At 34.3% G+C, this 21,215-nt stretch overlaps 2 protein-coding genes across 4 annotated transcripts; one reads left to right on the top strand and one right to left on the bottom strand.

The window, feature by feature from the left end:
* Nucleotides 1-888: 888 nt before the first annotated feature.
* LOC140808296 (N6-adenosine-methyltransferase non-catalytic subunit MTB-like) lies at nucleotides 889-7,345 on the top strand. Of its 3 annotated transcripts, XM_073165379.1 has the most exons (9): nucleotides 908-1,023; nucleotides 1,150-1,224; nucleotides 1,556-4,090; nucleotides 4,294-4,377; nucleotides 4,501-4,605; nucleotides 5,393-5,501; nucleotides 6,310-6,461; nucleotides 6,681-7,065; nucleotides 7,225-7,345. In XM_073165379.1, exons 3-9 carry the CDS (start codon nucleotides 1,634-1,636, stop codon nucleotides 7,275-7,277), a joined length of 3,345 nt encoding a protein of 1,114 aa, XP_073021480.1. In that variant the 5' UTR covers nucleotides 908-1,023; nucleotides 1,150-1,224; nucleotides 1,556-1,633; the 3' UTR covers nucleotides 7,278-7,345. The 3 variants fall into 3 exon arrangements, with proteins under 3 accessions (XP_073021479.1, XP_073021481.1, XP_073021480.1); XM_073165378.1 differs by lacking the exon at nucleotides 1,150-1,224 and having other exon boundaries at nucleotides 889-1,023; XM_073165380.1 differs by lacking the exons at nucleotides 1,150-1,224; nucleotides 6,681-7,065; nucleotides 7,225-7,345 and having other exon boundaries at nucleotides 889-1,023; nucleotides 6,266-6,413.
* Nucleotides 7,346-12,277: 4,932 nt separating this feature from the next.
* LOC140806591 (ABC transporter G family member 24-like) lies at nucleotides 12,278-19,759 on the bottom strand. Its single transcript, XM_073163151.1, has 14 exons — nucleotides 19,310-19,759; nucleotides 18,957-19,033; nucleotides 18,138-18,398; nucleotides 17,745-17,808; nucleotides 17,503-17,649; nucleotides 17,353-17,387; nucleotides 17,098-17,171; nucleotides 16,030-16,916; nucleotides 15,339-15,635; nucleotides 13,801-14,286; nucleotides 13,361-13,509; nucleotides 12,856-13,145; nucleotides 12,634-12,767; nucleotides 12,278-12,554 (listed from the first exon to the last, which is right to left on the bottom strand). Exons 1-14 carry the CDS (start codon nucleotides 19,549-19,551, stop codon nucleotides 12,398-12,400), a joined length of 3,300 nt encoding a protein of 1,099 aa, XP_073019252.1. The 5' UTR covers nucleotides 19,552-19,759; the 3' UTR covers nucleotides 12,278-12,397.
* Nucleotides 19,760-21,215: the final 1,456 nt, after the last annotated feature.

A 21,215-nucleotide genomic window follows, 5' to 3' on the forward strand; every position in this document is an offset into this window, starting at 1 on the left:
TAAGAAAATAAACATCGGAACGTAGTTATTGTGTCATTCTAATTGTATTTTTAGTGTAAAAAATGGTACATATATAAAATACAAGATTGGATAATCTTTCAATATTTATATATTTTTTATTAAATCGAAAAATTATAAAAAGATAATAAACATGTTAACGAATAAAATTCGAAGGGTAAATGGAGCAAGGTAAGTTCTTTTTTTTTTAGCAAGATATGTTAATATTATTTGAAGTTCAAATAAAATCCTTACGTCAAATATCTTTTATTCGTACTTCATATTTAAAAAAATATTTTTTCACTTCCTAATTAACCAATTTACAAAAATATGATAATTGAGACATATATTTGATCCAAACCTCACAAAATCACAAATAGGACATTTGGTATATAGTGTTTTTCATAAGAAGCAGGAGTCATCAAGCCATAAGAAGAACTGAGTTACATTAGTGTAGTCTTTTTGTCATATTAAACGATCAACGGATGTAGTTACACGCGTATTAAACGATCAACAGATGTAGTTACACGCGTATCGACAAAATTTTCTGTTTCTTCACCTACTCCTTTTTATTGGGTGTCTAAGGAGTTTCCACTTTGGTTAGAAGAACTTGTACCTAAGAACATCTGATCACTCAATAAATATTGTAATTATACACGTAAAAAAATAATTATTTTTGGATTATTATGTGCTTGGATTAGTAAAATAATTGAGAATAGCATGGAAAAATAAAAGGTATGATTAGGAAGTTTAGAAAATATTAATTTTTTTGAGCTATTGAGTTTTGAAAATTGTTATATTTTTTAACGGAAAATTGAAAATTTTAAATGTAAATTTTTGTAACTTTAAATACAATAATTTAATATTTTGAATAAATTTATCAGTTGAATTCCGCATTTACCCTTATCCCCGAACAAAAAGTCTCGCGTTCAAATGTGCTCCTAGTTTACGGACGACGGCGTAAACTCCCCGCCGTGAAAACCCGTTCCATTGCCGCCTTCAACTGAACCGTGGCGGCCTCTTCGGGTCAGTATAGTGATTAATTGAAGCATTAGTTATTTTTCCATCAATTCTCGCTTATACTTGTCAATATTTGATTGAATTGAGATTGGACGTTGCTTTTTGATAACTTATATCGTGAATTTCACGCAGTTTTGTAATTTAAATTATCTGTGTGGAATTCTGCTGCTCGATTCAAATCAATGATGGATCGGTTTGCCTATTTAGGTAAAAGGGGCATATTTGTTATTATTTAATATGGTATGTCCTACCGCCTTAAATGTGTAGGTTTTGAGTTTATTGAGATTTAGTTAACTATATCTCGTTTGAAGTGCAATGTTTGTGTTCCTTGTAATGGATTTAGTCTCTTTGTTTTGCATCACATGCTTTTACTTTATATTACGTGTTATTATTGTATTTGAATCAATTTTATGATGTACCTTCTGATGGATTTCAAACATTTCTCCAGTGCAACCTTTTATTTGTGTATATCCTGCTGCCTCTTGGTTATTCACACTGACAGTGATATTTGTCTGATATTACTTTTTGCAAATTTCAGGATGCTGCTTCTGCATTAACTGAAAATATTTTTCTGATAATAAATTGAAGAGATCAATTTTTAGGATCTTCTTTGCTAATGCATTCATCTGACCGTGTAAGAGGTTTTGTGAAACGAGATGTTGAGGAGGATGTAGATGTGAACATCGATAAGGTGAGCGATGATGATGATAACTGGAACCATGATGATACGAGAGAGCACGTGTCAAGCAAGTCGAGCAAAATTGGGAGTAGTGAAGATGCTCACAAAAGTCGAAGGAGAGTCAGTGGCTCGAGCAGAGCTGACAGTGGACAGGATAATTATGAGGCCGGAAACCTGTTGCACTCTAAGCAGATGAAAAGAAAATTAGAGGAGAATACGTTGGACCGATTGAGCACATGGTATCAAGATGGAGAAACAGAAAATAAGGTGGAGGGTGGGTACAAATATGAAAGTACAGGACACAATCAAGGTGAAGGAGGCGAGAAAAAACTCTCAGTTACAGAGTACCCTGAAAAAGACTTTGATGGGGAAAACAGGGAAGATATGTATTCAAAAATTTCAGAGAGAAGGGATAGTGGCAGAGACAAGGAATATGGGCATGGTGCACATGGAAGACGCACTAAGAGCAGATGGGATGAGACTGAGACTGTTGTTAAGTATGATAACTATGTTGAAAATTTTGATGTAGGAAGAGGGAAGTCTTCTGATTGGAAGCCTGAAAGTGCAAGTGCAATCAAAAGAAGTGATACTCTTGAAATCGAATCAAATGGTATTGGAAGCTTGGGTCCAGACTCAATTAATAACAATATTAAGTCTCGTGGAGAAGAGAGAAAAGTTGATTTAGAAAGAAGTGACGGGGTAAAGTCTGAAGGTTTAGAGAAAGATACCAAGGGAAGTTTAACACGCCAAAATAGATCAAACAAAGAAAGATATGAGGAAGATGGTAATTGGATGAGATGCAAAAATAGGAGAGAGACGGATAGCTCCAATGTGTCCGTGATCCCTGAGAAGATTGGAAGGCATCAATATGGTTCAGATAATTTTGAGATAGATTATGATGGCAAAAGTGCCGCTAGGAGGAAGGAACAGGTAAAAGATGGATCACAGGATGAAAGATTGAAAGGAGGAGATGATTATTTGGTTGAGAAAAACAGAGAACGGGTGAAATTTAAAGATAGTGGGAAAAGAGAGGGAGACAAGGAAACAAGAGATGGTGAAAAAACATATGATAAAAGCAGGGACTGGGAAATGCCAAGGCGTGGTCTTGAGTGGATGGGTGAAAGGCGTAGAAAGGATGGAAACAGGACAGAAGCTGTGAAGACTTCATCAAAGTATGGAATATCAAATGAAAATTATGACGTGATTGAAATCCAAACCAAGCCCTTTGATTATGAAGGGGAGGATTCTAATTCAATCTTTGTCCATAAGAGGGAGGCCATTCAGCAAGCCCCCACCAATCTAGCTCCTGAAAACGAGCTTTCTTATGTAAGAGACGAGACATTGAGAAATGAACAAGGATCTGGACAAGCTGGTGAGGAATACAAAGATAGATTTATGGATTCTCCTCCTACAATGCAGGATCAGAATTCATGGAGGGATGACAATGACTTTCAGCCAGAGAAATCTAGAGGTCAGAAAGGCGTGTTGTGCAATAATGGCACTGGTGGACATGGAAACCACGAAAATAGTTCTTTTAATAGATCTAATTCTCAAGGTGGTAGGGGAAATAGGGCTTGGAGAGTAGGAAGGGGTAGGCCGATTGGAAGAGACAGTCAACAGCCTGGTACTCCCATACCGATGGTTGGATCACCTTTTGGACCACTTGGCATTCCACCTCTTAGACCAATGCAATCCTTAAATCCGAACATGTCCCCTGCACCAGGTCCTCCTATATCTGCCGGGTTTTTTCCATTTCAACCTCCCATCGTGTGGCCTGGAGCTAGAGGTGTTGATGTGAACATTCATGGTGTTCAACCTGGTCTTCCACATGCCCCCCTTGGAACATTGACACCCAGATTCTCCCCTAATGTTGGAAACCCACCAAATGGTCCATTTGTTTTCAATCCATCGGGGCCTGGAAGAGGAACATCTCCTAGCATATCTGGCCAAAATTTTAATACTATTGTTCCGGTGGTCCGTGGGCAGTTACACGACAAAGCCTCTGGGGGATGGGTTCCTCCCAGGTCTAATGGACCCCCTGGTAAAGCTCCCTCTAGAGGGGAGCAGAATGATTATTCACAAAACTTTGTTGACACTGGTATGCGACCACAGAATTTTATAAGAGAGCTTGAGCTCACTAGTGTTGTGGAAGACTATCCAAAGCTTCGAGACCTTATCCAGAGAAAGGATGAAATAGTGGCCAAATCGGCTTCTCCTCCTATGTACTACAAGTGTGATCTTCGAGATCATGTGCTTTCACATGAATTCTTTGGAACCAAGTTTGATGTCGTTCTTATAGACCCACCTTGGGAGGAGTATGTTCATCGTGCTCCTGGTGTCACCGAACATATGGAGTATTGGACATTTGAAGAAATAATGAATCTGAAGATTGAGGTATTTAACCTTTTATCATCACAATGTTATTCATGAAAGGATCCCCGTGGGAAGTTGGAGTTTACTGGTTCAAAATAAAAGATAATTCTCTTTTAAGTTTAGTTTCGAGTTACCAACCCAGGTGCATTTGCTTATTCGTGAAGTGTCTTTGCTTTCTGTAACTTGATTGATGTCCCATTTTCTTTCCTTCATATTGTACATAGGCAATAACTGACACTCCATCTTTCATCTTCCTGTGGGTTGGAGATGGTGTTGGGCTGGAACAAGGACGACAATGTCTAAAAAAGGTAAACAACGACAGCCATAATTATAAGTGATTATTTGACCTTTTCCATGTCTTTGGTTCATTTCCCAGTCGTTCAGTAATTTCAGTCATATTAACCACTATTTTCTGCTTTCATTATATTTAGTGGGGATTTCGTAGATGTGAAGATATATGTTGGGTGAAGACTAACAAAACCAATGCAACTCCTGGATTACGCCATGATTCTCATACTCTGTTTCAGCGATCCAAGGTATGTTTACAGTGTACTCTTTTATAAAGTAGTAATTAGTATAATGTTATGGAGGACATTAAAAGTGATGGTTTGCGTACCCTGGTATGATTTCTTTTATATAGAAAGAAAGTTCGATGGTAGTGTGAACGACAATGTGGGAAGGAAAACAAATCTCATTCTGATTTATAACAAAATTAGACATCAAGAACCCCATCTAAATTGGGGCAGAAATCGAGTTGATCCCTAACTGAATTATACGCACACTTTAAAAACCAAACTGCTAGTTTGATGCAAAATTTACTTTTCTGTGTGTTTACCAGAATAGAGAACTTCTTACTGAATTGAGATATAGCATGTATTTTTTGTCAAGTGTTTCACTTCTTAGGAACCTATAGTTGCCGTAATCATAATTATATGAGATAACTCACCGTAATTAAAAATTTCACCAGAGATTTTGCAATCTCAAGAGGAATGAATAAAGAGTTGTGAATCCAGAACATGTGATATCTAGCAGCCCTTTGAATAGCGTTTTTGCGACTAGTTGCATTATATTTCTTTGGGAGAAAATTATGTTGTCTCAATCAAGAAATAATAGATAGGTTATTACATGTATTAATTATTTGATGCGGAAAAAGGGTTAGTCTCTTTGCACATTAAAATTTGTAACTAAGTGATACTAACTTATCAAGTACACCAGCGAATGTTTGATTGGATGTCCTTGCAGCTAATGTAAGGGTGCCATGTGCGTAAAGGGGGTACTTTACTTTAATGTTTATCTTGATATTGACTTGTTATTGTAATGAAGGAACATTGCTTGATGGGCATAAAAGGGACTGTACGTCGCAGTACAGATGGCCATATAATACATGCCAACATTGACACTGATGTAATAATTGCTGAAGACCCTCCATACGGTAAGGCGGACCTTGAACCTTGATCAGCTTTTGCTACCTTGGTGGCTCAGGAGTTACCACACTTCTGGAAATCATCATGTCTAACGTACTTTATTCTTGGGACAGTTGATAGATGGAAATTATTGAGTTATAAATACTCTGTATGTCTTATCATGCGTTGTGCGTCTTTTTCCCTTATCTAATACTTCTATTTTCTTGTTGGTTAAAGTGACTACCCCCAATTTGTGTTACCAATCAGCAGCTTATGTGGAAAATAAACTATGAAGACTTGCTTTTGGTCATGCTATATAAGTACTAGGTGTATTAGCATCTATGCACGGTAGATTATTGCTTTTTAGTGGAAGAGTTCCTTGGGAAAGTAAGGGCAATTATTAGTCAATCGTTTTTAGACCGGGGATTAAGCTAAGACTTGAGACAATTATATTCTGCACCCGTTCCCATTTCTTTAAAATTTCATTTGAATTTCTATCCTCTGCTCTGGTTAAGATTTGATGTGCAAGTCCTTGAACTTTTGCACGCCTGTCTTCTTGTTGAGTGAAAATTCAAGTGGTTCTCAACTCTGCATCACAATGCAGTTTTTTTTTTAAAAATATTTTCTTATTGATGCTTATCATGTTTGTCTGTGGGAGCATGGTACTTGATCCTTGCTGTGAGATTGTGAAATCAATTTTTCAGTAGATTAGATAGAATGATACAGTGACGACTTTCAAGCAATATCTATTGCAACTTATTGAGCTGATATTAAGTGTGCTCACTTCTTTCAGCCTCAGTTCTTTTGGTGGTATTACTGATTCCAAAAGTACTGTAGGTTCAACCACAAAGCCCGAGGATATGTACCGAATAATTGAGCATTTTGCTCTTGGACGAAGGAGGCTTGAGCTTTTTGGAGGGGACCATAATATTCGTTCTGGCTGGTTGACAGTTGGCAAAGAATTGTCTTCATCAAATTTCAATTCTGAGGCATGTTTGTTAGGCGATAAGAACTATCGTTTTTTCTATTAAAGCAGAAATAGATCTTTCTAAATGTCCTAATCAAAAAGTATTGATACTCATATTTCGTACACTTTCACCATGAACTTCCTGTTTTAGTGCGGACCTAAGAAAAAGCCGTTAAGATTTTGGGGTGCTGCCAAACTGGAGTTTCTAACGATTATATAATTGGTATCTTGGAAATTTCAGGCATATGTCAAGAGTTTTGCAGATAAGGATGGAAAAATTTGGGTGGGCGTGGGAGGAAGAAATCCACCCCCTGAGGCACCACACCTTGTCCTAACCACCCCAGAAATAGAGTCTCTTCGTCCCAAGTCACCGATGAAGAATCAGCAGCAACAGTCATCGGCGTCCATCACCTTGACAAACATCAATTCTAGCAACAGATGGCCTACTGGAATGTCACCCCAGAATCATACTACAAATCAAGAAACTCATAGCTCAAATGTGCAGTCTGCAGCTCCATGGTCTTCACCGATGGAAATGTTTAAAGGACGAGAAGTTGGTCATTTGCCTTCAGAAGATAAGGCATTCGACATGTATGGGTACAACCCGCCATTTGGTACACCTACTGGTAATTTTCTGAATCTCATCGAGGAATGAATGTGATGTAGCAAACACGAGTTAACATTTATTCATTTTTTCTCGGTGTTTCTCTTTTTATACTTCTGCCTATGATTGCAGTACATTCTCCATTCTCATTCTCACAATTTGTTTTTTGGTCGCACGCAAGGGGATCGAGAAATCAACTACTCTCATCGCCTGAACCAGTGTGTTCTCCATTAAGCTTGCTCATTTTTGTTAACCTTCTGTAGGACCATTTCGTTGGAGAGGGTTTCATCTCTTTGTTCTTATTCTTTGTGGTCTGATCTGGTTATATATGATTCACCTCGTGAGGTTTAAAATTTTTTACTGATATCACCGAACAAGGGAATATCACTTTAGGATCAATTACATAACACAACCTCAACTCTATTTCAAAAAATGTTCTACATAAGCGTGCACGGGTCTGGTCGAGCTTTAGTTTAATTTTATACGCTGGAGATCGATTTGAACTCGATCAAGTCTTCAATTTCAAGCTCAAGTTCGATTCGTGAAAATATCTAGTTAGTTGGGCTCGGAAAGATCGAAATTATTCGCAACATAATTTTATAGATTTCTTAAAATTTATATGGATAAAAATATCGTAAAATTAATGGTGTTGATTGAGATGCTGTTTAAACGAGCCAGTCGGAACAAATAGTTCAGACTCCAGAGCAGAGGACTCGTCATTTGAAACAATTAAATAACAATGTCGTTAAATATTGAATTAGTGCCTTGGAAAGCAAAACAGATTGTGGTAATTATTCCATTTTACCATATTATTCGTATGACTCTAACTATTATTGAATGATTTTTTAATAAAAATGATACATCTGTAACAATAATTTTGAACAATCATCGTAATCAAATCGTTTTATATTACAAGACATAATCTTGATTCTTATAATAGATAATTTTTAAGAAAGGCAAAATTAAGTTTATCCAGTTCCAATATAAACGGTTGAAAAATAATAATTGATATATTTGAATGTTGAAAAATAAGAGTTGATATATTTGAATATTGAAAATTAGTGTGTGATGATGTATGTAATGATAAATTTATTTTTGGATTATTTCTAAAGAAATTTTATAAATTGGTCTCTCAATTTATGAAGAAAATCACAATTGAGTAGAGAGAAAATTTTATAAAGTGTAATTTGCTATATTTTGTGAGTTTGATATTTTTACTTTTTTACCGTGAATTTTTACTTTTAACACGTTATCAGCACGATACTCGAAGGTTCGGTTCTCCATATTTTTCCAAGCTCCAAAACACAAGAAAAATGTAACAATATTCAAAAGTAAGAAGATTTACTTTACTGTTTATTTATTTTTTTATTGTATGTATAATATCATGTTATTATATAAAAGAAGTCTATGACACCTCATTATAATAACGTGATGTGATTACTCTGCTCATATAATTTTATTGTGTTACTGTTTAAATATTGTATATATATATATATATATATATATATATATATATATATATATATATATTTGAATAATATCATGTTATTATATAAAAGGAGTTTATGACACCTCATCATAATAACGTGATGTGATTATTCACTATTTATATATTTTTATTGTGTTATATAATAATAATAATAATAATAATAATAATAATAATAATAATAATAATAATAATAATATATATATATATATATATATATATATATATTTGTATAATGTCACAATATCATATAAAAAGAGTCTCTGACACCTCATTATAATATTGTGATATGATATACATAATTATTTAAACATAGTTAATATTATATGCATCGTACTATTACCATAAAATTTACATATACATAAATTTATTTTTTAAGATTTTGTAACGGTCATAAACGACTAGTTTTTACCCTATAAATATGATTTCACAAACACATCAATCATTCCAAACTTATTCTTCCTCCCTAAAAAATTTTCTTCATCAAAATTTTCGAAGAAGAAGAAGACGTAACTTTCAATGATATTTTGTATAATTATTTTGGTTATTATACTCACTAGTCTTGTATTTTTCGGAAAATATATGTCTCACGTTTTTATTTATTTCTAATAATGCTTGTACTTATAATCTATCTGTTACTTTTTATTGCCATATTAATAAATTTAGATCTTAACTAATAAAATGCATTGTTATTTTTATAGTACAACCATGTCAAACTTAGCAAAGCTCGAATTTGTTGCGCTCGATATTACATGAAAAAAGTATATGCCATAGACTCTCGATGTAGAAATACATCTTGAGTCATTGGGTCTAAGCGAGACCATTAAAGAAAATTGTATCTCTTCATCACAAGAAAAGACAAAAGCTATAATATTTTTGCGTCGACATCTTGACGAAAGTTTAAAACGTGAATATCTTATCGAAAAGGATCACATGGCTCTTTGGAAAGGATTAAAAAAAAATATTTGAACATATAAGAGAAGTTATACTTCCGACCGCCCGTGATGAATGGAATATGTTGAGATTCCAAGATTTTAAGAAAGTCAGTGATTACAATTCGACGATGTATCAAATAATCTCGCAATTAAAATTTTGTGGACACGAAGTTACGGAATCTGAAATGCTTGAAAAAACATTTTCCATATTTCACGCATCAAATATAACTCTACAGCAACAATATAGAGTGTGTGGATTTGCGAGATATTCTGAACTTATTGCCTGTCTTCTTATGGCGGAAAAGAACAACGGGCTGCTAATGAGAAATCATCGGTCCCGACCTATTGGACCAACAGTATTTCCAGAAGTAAATGCTGTAAGTAAAAATGAATTTAAAACTGCAAACCAAAATCAAATTCAGAGACAAGGTTTTGGTCAAGATAGAGGTCATGGTCGTGGACGCGGAAGTGGTCGTGGTCGGGGCCGTTGTTTTGAAAACAATCGAGATAGTTATTTTTTTAACTCATCTCAAAAGGACGTCACGAACCACCCATTGAAAAGGCATCATGAGAACATGAGTGGTAATGAAAATAACTCAAAACGATTTGAAATTTCTTATTTTAGATGCGGCACTCCAGGACATTGGTCTCGTATTTGTCGAGGCCCCGAGCACCTTTGCAAGCTCTATAAAAAATCGATAAAGGGGAAAGAAAAAGAGACCAATTTCACTGAACGCATTGACCGTTTGAGCGATTTAACTCATTGTGATGCTTCAGATTTTATGAATGAATTCTCTGGAAATGAACAATATGCTGGTGGAATAGAAATGGAAAATATTGATGCTACAAATTTTTTCAACGATTTCTCTGAAAAATAACAATATATTGGTGGAATATAAATGTAAAATAATTTATTTTTTATGTACTCATATGATAATGTTTTATTGTACAATTATGATATGTGTTATATTTTTCAATAAATTACATATGTATTGTCAATAATTTTTTCATTGCATATTTTTTTTGAAGTTCTAATATGGAAAATGCTATGAACAAAGCTAAACAAGAAACTAATCTCATGGAAGTTTGCATACCTGATAGTGGTACAACGCACACTATTCTCTAAGATAAAAGATATTTCTTGGAACTAAAAACAACAAAAACAATGGTGAATACAATATCTGGTCTTGTAGACTTGATAAAAGGTTGTGGTAAAGTACATTTTTTGTTACCTAATGATACAAATTTTTTGATAAATGATGATTTGTATTCACCACAATCGAAAAGAAATTTGTTGAGTTTTAATGACATATATTCTCATGGGTATGATACTCAGACAATAAATAAAGGAAATGAGAAATATATGTGTCTTACCACATATAAATCAGGAAAGAAATATGTAGTTGAAAAACTACTAATGCTCCCTACTGGATTGCATTATACATACATAAGTTCAATTGAATCAAACATGGTAGTTGATAATTCTTCAATACTGATCAATTGGCATGATCGATTAGGATAACATGGTTCAACAATGATGCGAAAAATTATAGAAAATACACATGGTTATCCGCTGAAAGACCAGAAGATCTTTCAAAATAATAAGTTTCAATGCAAAACATGTTCTCTTGGAAAATTTATTATAAGATCATCACCAGTTAAAATTCAAAATGAATCTCTTATGGTTCTCGAACGTATTCAGAGCGATATTTTTTGGTTAAGTTAGGTATTAAATTTAGTTTTATATTCAATCATTATCCATTACTTAGGTATAATATAATTTTTAAAAAAATTTATATTTTTCTTTTTTAAAAATTTATTTATATATATTATTTCTTGTTTATTTTTATTTATATATTTTCATTTTGGATCTTTAGTTGAATATATTTATATGCATATTTGTGTATTTCCATATTGAAATATTATCTTTAATTTATTTAATCTATATTTCATGAATTAAGTGTATTTTGATGTATTTTTGTGTATTTCTAGATTTATTGGAAAATTAAAATAATTTGTCGAAAAGATATGGTAGAATTTTTGTTCGTTTTATGAATTTTAAGTATATTTTAATGTGTTTAGATGTATCTTTAAGTTTATTGGAAAATAAAATATTCTCCCAAAAAATAATATGGTAAATTTTTTATAGATAAGTAAATTTAGCTTTTTATTATTTAGCATCATAAATGCATGCAACTCAAGTTTTTGGAATGTCACATCCATAGGTTCAAATCTCTCCGTAAAATCACAACCTTAGTTTTTTTTAGCAGTCAAACGTCTTTGTTTCAAGAAAATGGTAAAAGAGTAAAGTAAGACACCTTTCTGGCAAACCTTTGTAAATATAAATTTTTCCCCTCAAATGTGATTATTGTTGGCAAACAAGATGACAAAATAGTTATCAGAAATTAATCAACACAAGTGCAGAAAGAAATTGAAAATGGAGAAAGAGGAGCAGCGAAAAAAAAACACAAGGAAGAAGAAAGAAGAAGAGTACGTGTGGTGAATCTGATGAGAAAAAAGTACGAGGGGTGTGTGAGGCTAAAGTTTCCGGACACTGAGGAATAGAGAGAATGAAGTAGATGGAAGAGGTCAAGTGGGGAAACTTAGAGTGGAGATCAATAGACAAATCTTGATGTAAAAATATAAAAACTGAAGTTTGGTCATCATTTTTGTGTATATGGTGGGAAAATTTTAGGACCGATCTCGTGGCTTGGCTTGCGGATGCTGCTGCTGATAAAGATTGCCTCCAAGGATCAAATTTGTGGCTGATAAAGCAGTTGGTTTTATTTACACTATGCATCGTCTCTTAACACGAATGTACGTATGCAGGTCTATCAAACTCATCAACATTTGGCTTTCGCGACGGAGGTGGATGTAAATCATCAAACCAAAAAGACACTGAAGATCATCCCAAGAGTGCTCAATGCTTCAACTCACTTTTTTTGGAGTGTTACCATACCAATGAAAGCGATGGCTCGACAGATTATACCAGCAAGAATTAGTGTGCATAAACGAAGAATCCAATGATGAACATTGTACCCATACTTGAGTAATGCACCACAACGGGTTAATAGCCACACACCATAGTACCTGAAATTCAAAAGTACAAGTAAGAAAAGACAGTTTAAATGTCAGAAAATTAAGGACACTAGTAGATGTTGCAACCTACCGTTCTGCATTTGCAATAACAAACGCTTCTAAAGCCCACTTTGGATAACAAAAATCTGCTAAAAGTTTCACGAATTTGCTCCCATTCGACTGAGTTGAGAGGAGAGTCAAAACAACAGGAAGCAATACCGAGCACTGCATGAATTGTAAGATTCAAATCGTCGTTCTTATAGAAGATCAAACTATATCGATAATAGTTATTTAGATAGAGCTATCAATTTACCAGCTGAGAGGGACCAGGTTCAAGAAAGATCGCCAACACATAGCCAATACCAGTAACACAGTAAACAAGGCAGAGCAAGACGATGTAATTATATGCAAAGGACGATCTTGGATTGCTGAAGAAGTAAAACATTGAGAGATAGACCACAGGTTTTATCAGGGTATTGAATAGGTCGACAGTGTCTTTGGACACAAAATGAGCTAGGCTGCTAATGCCAGAAGCACTCTCCCTCCAGTATTGTAGTTTGTCGAGAGAAAATGATCTTAAAGCTGCGATCTTGCATAATAAAGCTGAAATTTGGCTAGTTAGAAACCAAGAAGCAAGAATGGCGAACTACTGACGAAAAAAAGTAGGTGAATGTTAAGCAAGTCGTCATGAGAAGGAAGTCAACAAACAATTTTGTAACTTTTGAACCAGGGGACGAAAAAATGTTGACGGTGGGACATGAAAAGATGAACAATTTGTTAAAATAGTATAAGTGACCCTAAAAATTTAATGAACTTACAAACAGCAATTATTGTATATGTATAAGCACCAAATCCAAAGTTCATATCATTTGCCTTGGTCAGTGATCCCAAGCATGCGCCAGCAATTAACAGGATGAGATAGTCTACTGCTTGCGTTTTAGCTTCTCGCAGTCTTTGCTTACCAACCCTGAGACATAATGAGATCAGAAAAACTAAATAATGATTTTGTTGAAAAAAGAGCAACTAATTTAAGAATGTCAACATATAACAACCCCATTTATATGACCAACATATCCCATTAGAAAAACTAAATAATGATTTTGTTGAAAAAAGATCGACTAATTTAAGAATATCAACATATAACAACCCCCGATTATGTGACCAACGTATTCCATTTTGGTTTTCAGCCCTTCTCAAACAGCAACTGCAATTAGGTAAAGTGACATTTCTGATCAAGATCATCTTTGAAATCATGTACCTTCCAAGGAAATACTTATATTGCACAAAAGTACTCGGGGTTCTTCGATTTGACAAGTCAGTCGACCTAAGGAAGTTGTGCCGTATCATGTCACGCTGCCGCTCCACATTGCATTTAACATCTTGCCATACTTCCCCAGCAAATGATCGCTCCTCCGGGACAGAAAAAGGAATCTCATGACCATGATCACCATTCAGCGGGGATGTACCAGGTCCTGCATATTTTCGCAGATCTGGTGGCACAGGATAACCATTATGTAGCATCCATCTAACAGGAAGTTCTGTATAACTCACGCCTGAGCTTGAACTAGTTTTAACCATTCCCTCCAAAATATCGATAAAGTAATCTGGAGGATTAATACGGTCTGGTATATCGATGCCAAGACTTGAAAAATAATCTTCAACATTTTTTACAGGTCCGTGATAGACAGTAAGACCTCCTCTTGCCAAAAGTATCAAATCATCAAACATCTGGAACAACGTATAGCTGCAACAGGAAAATCAATTCAAAGGATTGTCCTTGAGAAAAATACTAGAATCCCTTTTTTTCAACAAAACATCCAAAAATCGAAGTAAATAGGAACTAGAAACTTGGCACATTCCCAAGATAGCCCCTTACAAAAATTGTTTTATTTATGAGTATTGGATTATGTTGGATGGCATTTGGTTGAATGATTAGTCACGGCTAGTAGACTAATGTCAAATCCTGGACCATAAGCTCGTGCAAGCCAGACTCTACACAATGGGATTCACAAATAATTAATTTATTTTGCTTTTAAGAATAGTTGATTAATTTATTATCCATTGGCACCTCTTCCACAATTCGATGCAAATGGGGAGTTACACTACACCCTTATCGTAGCGAAACACATCGATCTACCAGTGCATAAATTCTAGAGGTGGTTCCCACGCAGATAGAACTTTGTCCACAAAGCACTTGGTTCTTGTTATTCCTGCTAACATCCATTTTTATACGGGAACTCTCATCAAACTAGCACCTAGTTCGGAGTAATTTATCGCACAAGTGAGACTTAACCCAATGGAGTACACTACCAGTTAATGTCTATCCAAATTCTATGAAGCACCAAGGAAATCCATTATGTAGCCTCATAATCCCATTCATACATCTCACACGATCCAATGTGAGATTGGGTTATTACATCCATATTTGAGTCGGTTGGGATAAATAGAGTAGTTAGTTGGGTGTGATTGTCCTTACGTAGAAAGATTATAATTTATAAACATGAATTATTCTACTCCATGACAGACCAATTTTATCACAAACTCCTCTCATGCTTCCTCAAAACATCATTGTGAATTTAATCAATCTGTGGGATACAAATGATGTAGGTAGCTTTAGCAGTTATTTACCACCACATTAAAATTTTGATTTATTGTTATTCATATAAATGGCACTAGTTCTGTAATTTCTAACAATAAGTATAATCATAAACAAAAATAACAATGTTTAGCTACATACACTAGCCATGATCAGCTCGTTTCAAAAGTCAAAAACATAATATAGGTTGTTACTGTTACCTTGGTTGATGGACAACCATGCAGATATTAACCCCTTCAAGAGCTTCTCGTCGAAGTGCTCTTAGAAGTAACTGAGATGATGAGCTATCCAACCCTGAAGTTGGTTCATCCAAAAATAATAATGACGGTTCCATTACCAACTCCAGACCAACATTTACTCGTTTTCTCTGACCTCCAGAGATTCCACGTTTCTCCACTGTTCCAACTAATGAACCCCGTATTGCCTGTAATCCCAAGGCATCAATGACACGCTCAACAATAAGAACCTTATCTGGCTTTCGTAAATCTGCAGACAGTCTTTAAAAATTTCAAAATGTAAATGCCGTTGCATTTTGTAATAAAAAGATTTCATTAGTACATGGGGAAAATAGGGTAAAGATCAAGAACCAAAATTTTTTATAAAGAGTGAAATTGTAAAGACAATTATGTTTCGTTAACAATTATGTTTTCGTTCTACTTTGTCATAAAGAAAGTTCCAAATGCACATACCACATTCTACTATCCAAAAAAGGTCTAGATTACGATATCTATATACAACAACCATACTAGTGAATGTTCATGAGCCCGTTATTGAATCGTTTCCAAAAAAATGTAACATATTAAAAAAAGTCACAGATCAATTACGTTCGGTTGCTGTTCACATCCCCTGCCCCCTGCATCTACAAAAGGTTCAGTGCTAAATATTACGTACCTGCATCTTGCACTAAACCATAGATTCTCTTCGACAGTCAAATTCCCATGCACAATATCATCTTGCGGCACAAAACCAATTATTTTTCTGTAAGAATGAATAGATATTGCCTTCCCATTAATGAATATCATACCGCTAACAGTGCATCCAACTGCTTTTCCTGCAAGAGCTGAAAGAAATGTCGTTTTTCCAGCACCTGACGGTCCCATAATAGCTGTGATACGACCAGGTCTTATCTTCCCTGTGACGGACCTCAAAAGATCTTTATGTTTGCCTTTTAGAGTGACAGTTAAGTCTCTGAAAGAAATCTCAATTAGAGGCCGTTTAATAGGCCCTCTGTCCATAGCCATTGAAATGACACCTGAGAACGTAAGGTCCTTGTCGCGCTGCTGCTGAGCTTTCTCTTTTTCAAGTTGTGCGTAAGCGTACTTGAAAATCTGACTATGAGTATGAATATCCTTTTCTTTTGAGCTTATTTTCTTGCCATTCACTTCTCTAGACTCTAGATCAAAACTAGCAGAATCGCCTTCAATCTCATACATCATGTTCATAAGATGGACGGGTTCAGTTTTCTTAGCTTGAGATGGAGTAGGTGACAAAGATGGATACAAATCGGACATAGTTTCACTTTCTGTTTGATTCAAAATTTTAACTTGATCAGAATTTGGAAGATTCTTCTTCGAAAATCTGCCAGAAAATTGAGATCGAAATTCTTGGGAATGCTTTTTGGCAGCTTCTTTGGCAGCTTTCCACCTCGCACGTGCTCGTGTCTTCTCCCTTACAGTTTGTGCCGCTGCTTCTCTGGATTTGGCATATCTCCTTTCTCTTGTGGTAAGAATTTGGTCGGAGCAGTTATATATTATGATCAGAAGGGTGCTTAGTGCAGCCTGCCGCATTAGTTGATTATAATTTATCAACTATCCCAAATGCAATTAAACAAGATACTCAAGATGTGAATAAAAACACGACGGGTCACATTAGTGAGGATACATTATCTTATATGTATTGTAATTAATAAAATACATGTCAAGAAAACTTGGAAACACTGTCAAATTCGAGTTTACTTACAATTAGCATAATACCATATGCGTGAATATCTTGACTTTCTGTTTTGGTATCGCATGTAGTCAACTTGAAGCATCCTGACATAGTCGTCATGGAGATGGGTTGAAAAATGTCCGAATAATAAATGATTTTGAAAGTAAGTATCCAGTTGTTAATAATCTATTCCAATATAAGCTTTTCACATACAGCTATGGCAAGGACCGAGAAAGAGCGAGAAAAGAAAGAGAATAATATGGCGTGCATTAACTCGAAACTTACGTTTCTCATCCGTTGAACCCACTGGACAGTAATTCCTGATATTTGGAAAACAAGTATTAGTATTGTATTTGAAATTAAATGATGCAATTAAAATAGAAGTCTAGAAAAAAAAAATCGTATTTTGACAGTTTTTGAGATAACAATCACTACCCACTGCTGCAAGGCTTTGTCTCAGTACTTGAGGGGCAATAGGAACCAGCCGTACAAAATAACTCATCACTTGAACGAGCATCTGTCCACACATTTGCACCACCACAAGTGTGACTTGAATTTCCTGGAGGTGGTTTGTAAGAATATCTGTAGATTCCTACTAATAAATATGTTATACACATTATATGATGGAAAAACGCTATGTTTAAAGAAGCATCATCACATGTATAAATCGTACTTACGGTGCACACATGCTTGTACTAGGATTGAAGGTAGCGAGTGGACAGTAGGAACCCAATGGACATGCTTCAATTGAAAAAGAAAAATTGGGAAGGATGCCTTTATCAGTTATGAACAACAATAATACTTAAAACCCAGAAATTATCTATTATTGAAAAAGGGATTGCCGAGAGATACAAAAAGATAAAATACCCTTTTGATGCTAAGAAGATTATTGATAATAGGATGCACGAGTCACATTAATACTGATCAATAGTTTTGTAAAGCTTAATATCAAAATAAAAATTTTTAACTTTAGAACAGCCTCATATAGTACACCGTAAGAAGACTATATGCCGGTTCAAATATATAAGTAACTAAATAAATTTAAAGTTGACATTTTCTTGATAACTTACGCATCATGCAAGTGATACCATATGGGCAGAAGAAACCTTCACAGCAAGACTGGCAATCAGATTGCCTCTCAGGTATTTGATGAATATTCTTAAAGTCGGTATGCTCGTCAGAGCCAGTGCTACAAGCCCATCCTGGCTCACAACCAGCAACCCAATGTGTAGAGTTACAGTTCCTATTAGGCTTAATGTGATTCCAACCATTCTTCAAGCTATTAAAGTAAACTTCCATCTCTGCCACATTACATAATCTTGGAGTAACATCTGTGGTTGAAAAACTAAGAGGTTCAAAGATAGAAGTGCTAAATTAAATGCTGAAAAAAATTTCAAAGTATGCAATTTATAAAGGTCATAAATTTGATATATAATCCATATTTGGGGTTTGTCTAAAAATTTACTTTGTCTGAAATTCCAATAATCTAATTTTAAACGTAGTTATTCCCCGTGAAAAGATGAAGTCAGGTTACAGCAACTTTTAGTCAATTCCATATCAAATGACTCCAAACTTTGATTCGATTCAGGCTAAGCATGTGCCATAAGCTTAGCCATGAATACATTTTTTCCTTCCAATTTTACTTGAATAATAATGCATGATATTTGTAACAGATCTTGATCTTTCCATCCCACAATCCTAGGTTCCGTCCCTTTTATCATGTAACATTGTATTCAATAATCTAGATTTCATGTCCATGTATGTCATTAGTTTACAGTGAAAAACAACAAAAGTTGAAATCTTAATCCTATTTAAGTGAATCCATCGACACCTGTCGCTGTGTTTCTAATGAGTTTTTCAAAAAAACAGAGACATGGGCTCCGTATTACCTCCAGTTTTGGCCAGGCAAGCAGCTACAAAACTCAAATCTGATGAAAAATTAAAAGCTGTGTTCCATTCAGCTTCCCTACACATACATAACATGAATTAACAAGTTACACTTTTTGATAGAATAATTTATCATCTCTAAAATCCACCACCAACCCAAAAAACACCCCAAAGCATTTTCTTGAAACATATTGAAAATTTAAAACAAAACGGAGAATAAATCTCAATGCACGTCTTTCACCGTCTTTTGTAAATTTCAGCATTTTATAGGAATCCCCCACCGCACACACCAAAGTTTCAGGATTTTCTTGAAATATGTACAAACAAAGTTGGAGATGAGAGTCGAAAGACCTACGGGTCCTCAATGCAGAAGCTGTAGTCTTGAATAAGTTTACTGGAGAGAATATCAGAAGTCAGATTATCGAGCCCATTGTACGCTAACCGTGTCAAGAAATCAAGATTTGATGGATCTTGCAACTTGGGTGGAGTGAATTCACCCACTTGACAGCGCACCAACTGCAGGAAACCTGACCGGAGAAGCACAATACAGGAAAAGAAAACAAACAACGTGGACGAACCCAGCTTCCTTCTGCTCATAATTATTTTGCCAATCCAGAACACCGCAAATTCGTGGGTTAATCCCAAAGGAGATGGTAAAAAAAAGTTAGTTCTTCCGCTACTTGATATTTAGAATCTCTTGCTAAGCCAGACTGTAACGTGATATGGAGGAGAGTTCTTGAAAGCTGATCAGTTGGAATGTGGGGTTGCCTCCAGTTGGTGTTTCTACGTTTAGCGTACTTGGCCGCACTGTCGTTTTTTAAAGGATAAATTACACAACTTAAAAAAAACATAGTATTTTAATTTTTAACATCGAACAATTTTATTTTAAAAAATAAAATATATTTCAAGATGTCATTTTCTTAAAAAAAAAAAATACATTTAAAGATATCAATCTTTTAAAAAAAAGTTATTTAACCAATTTCTCCAAAAAAAAAAAACATAATAACTTACTTGAGAAAAGATAGTTATTATTGAAAATAAGAGTTGAAATTATTGAACGTAGAAAATAAGATTTGTAAATATTGAAAATTAGTGTGAGATGATGTATGTAACGATATATTTATTTTTGAATTATTTTCAAATAAATTCTATAAATAAGTCTCTCAATTTGTGAAGAAAACACACAATTGATTAGTCAAAATTTTATAAAATATATAATTTAATATATTTTGTGAGATTGAGATTTTTACTTTTTACCGTAAATTTTACTTTTAACAATTATTTTATTGTATATAAAACTATATTATACATTTCATCAAATATTTGACACAAATTCTAAAATTAGATTTATAATTATTATACCATATATATAATTTATTACCTCTATATGATATATCATATGTCATCTCATCTCATAAATCAAAGATTCTCATTGTTATAATAGTACATATAACTTGATGTAGTGAGTCTCATGTGAGACCGTCTCACGAATCTTAATTTGTGAGACGGGTCAACCCTACCCATATTCACAATAAAAAGTAATTCTCTTAGCATAAAAAGTAATACTTTTTCATGGATAACCCAAATAAGAGATCCGTCTCACAAATACGACCCGTGAGACCGTCTCACACAAGTTTTTGCCAACTTGATGAAAATATATTTATAATAACATATTGCTGCAAAATAATTGTATGTTTTGATGAAAGTGTTTTTTTTTTTTTTTTATGTTTTGATGAAAGTTGGGTCAGGTGATACAGCATTTGATTTTATTTTCGGGTATTAATAAATATCAGTGTTCTAAAAAGTGTCGTCTAGGACCAAATTCGATGTAGAGAAATTTAGAGATAAACAAAAATAATTAGATATTTAGGTTAAAAAAACATGTTAGACAGATGTCTAAGCCCCGCCTAAGTACTAGACGATGGATGATCGTTTGCCTATCAAATATTTTTTTTTAAGCACTGATAAATATATTTATGGAAAAGTGAAAATGAAATGAAATAGATTGTAAATATTCTGAAAATATTATACATACAAAATGCATCTTATTGTTAAATAATCCCACATCAATGTAATAATAATAATAAGAGTGAGTTTTATGTGGGGTCAATCCTACTCATATTCACAATAAAAAGTAATATTCTTAGGATAAAAAGTAATATTTTTTCATAAATGAATCAATTAAGAGACTCGTCTCGCAAACACGACCTGTGAGACCGTCTCACACAAGATTTTGCTTAATAATAAATATTTAGGAGTTA

This window comes from Primulina eburnea, chromosome 12 (assembly GCF_022965805.1).
Source record: "Primulina eburnea isolate SZY01 chromosome 12, ASM2296580v1, whole genome shotgun sequence".
Taxonomy (NCBI): domain Eukaryota; kingdom Viridiplantae; phylum Streptophyta; class Magnoliopsida; order Lamiales; family Gesneriaceae; genus Primulina; species Primulina eburnea.

Excerpts from the sequence above, each read along its gene's own strand:
- LOC140808296 (XM_073165378.1), top strand. The coding sequence starts at position 1,634 with ATGCATTCATCTGACCGTGTAAGAGGTTTTGTGAAACGAGATGTTGAG. Across the intron at positions 4,606-5,392 it reads CTCTGTTTCAGCGATCCAAG|GAACATTGCTTGATGGGCAT; the intron begins GTATGTTTACAG and ends ATTGTAATGAAG. Across the intron at positions 7,066-7,224 it reads GCCATTTGGTACACCTACTG|GGGATCGAGAAATCAACTAC; the intron begins GTAATTTTCTGA and ends GTCGCACGCAAG.
- LOC140806591 (XM_073163151.1), bottom strand. The coding sequence starts at position 19,551 with ATGAGCAGAAGGAAGCTGGGTTCGTCCACGTTGTTTGTTTTCTTTTCC. Across the intron at positions 19,034-19,309 it reads AGCTTCTGCATTGAGGACCC|GGAAGCTGAATGGAACACAG; the intron begins GTAGGTCTTTCG and ends ATGTATGTGTAG. Across the intron at positions 16,917-17,097 it reads CATATGGTATTATGCTAATT|GCTGCACTAAGCACCCTTCT; the intron begins GTAAGTAAACTC and ends CTAATGCGGCAG.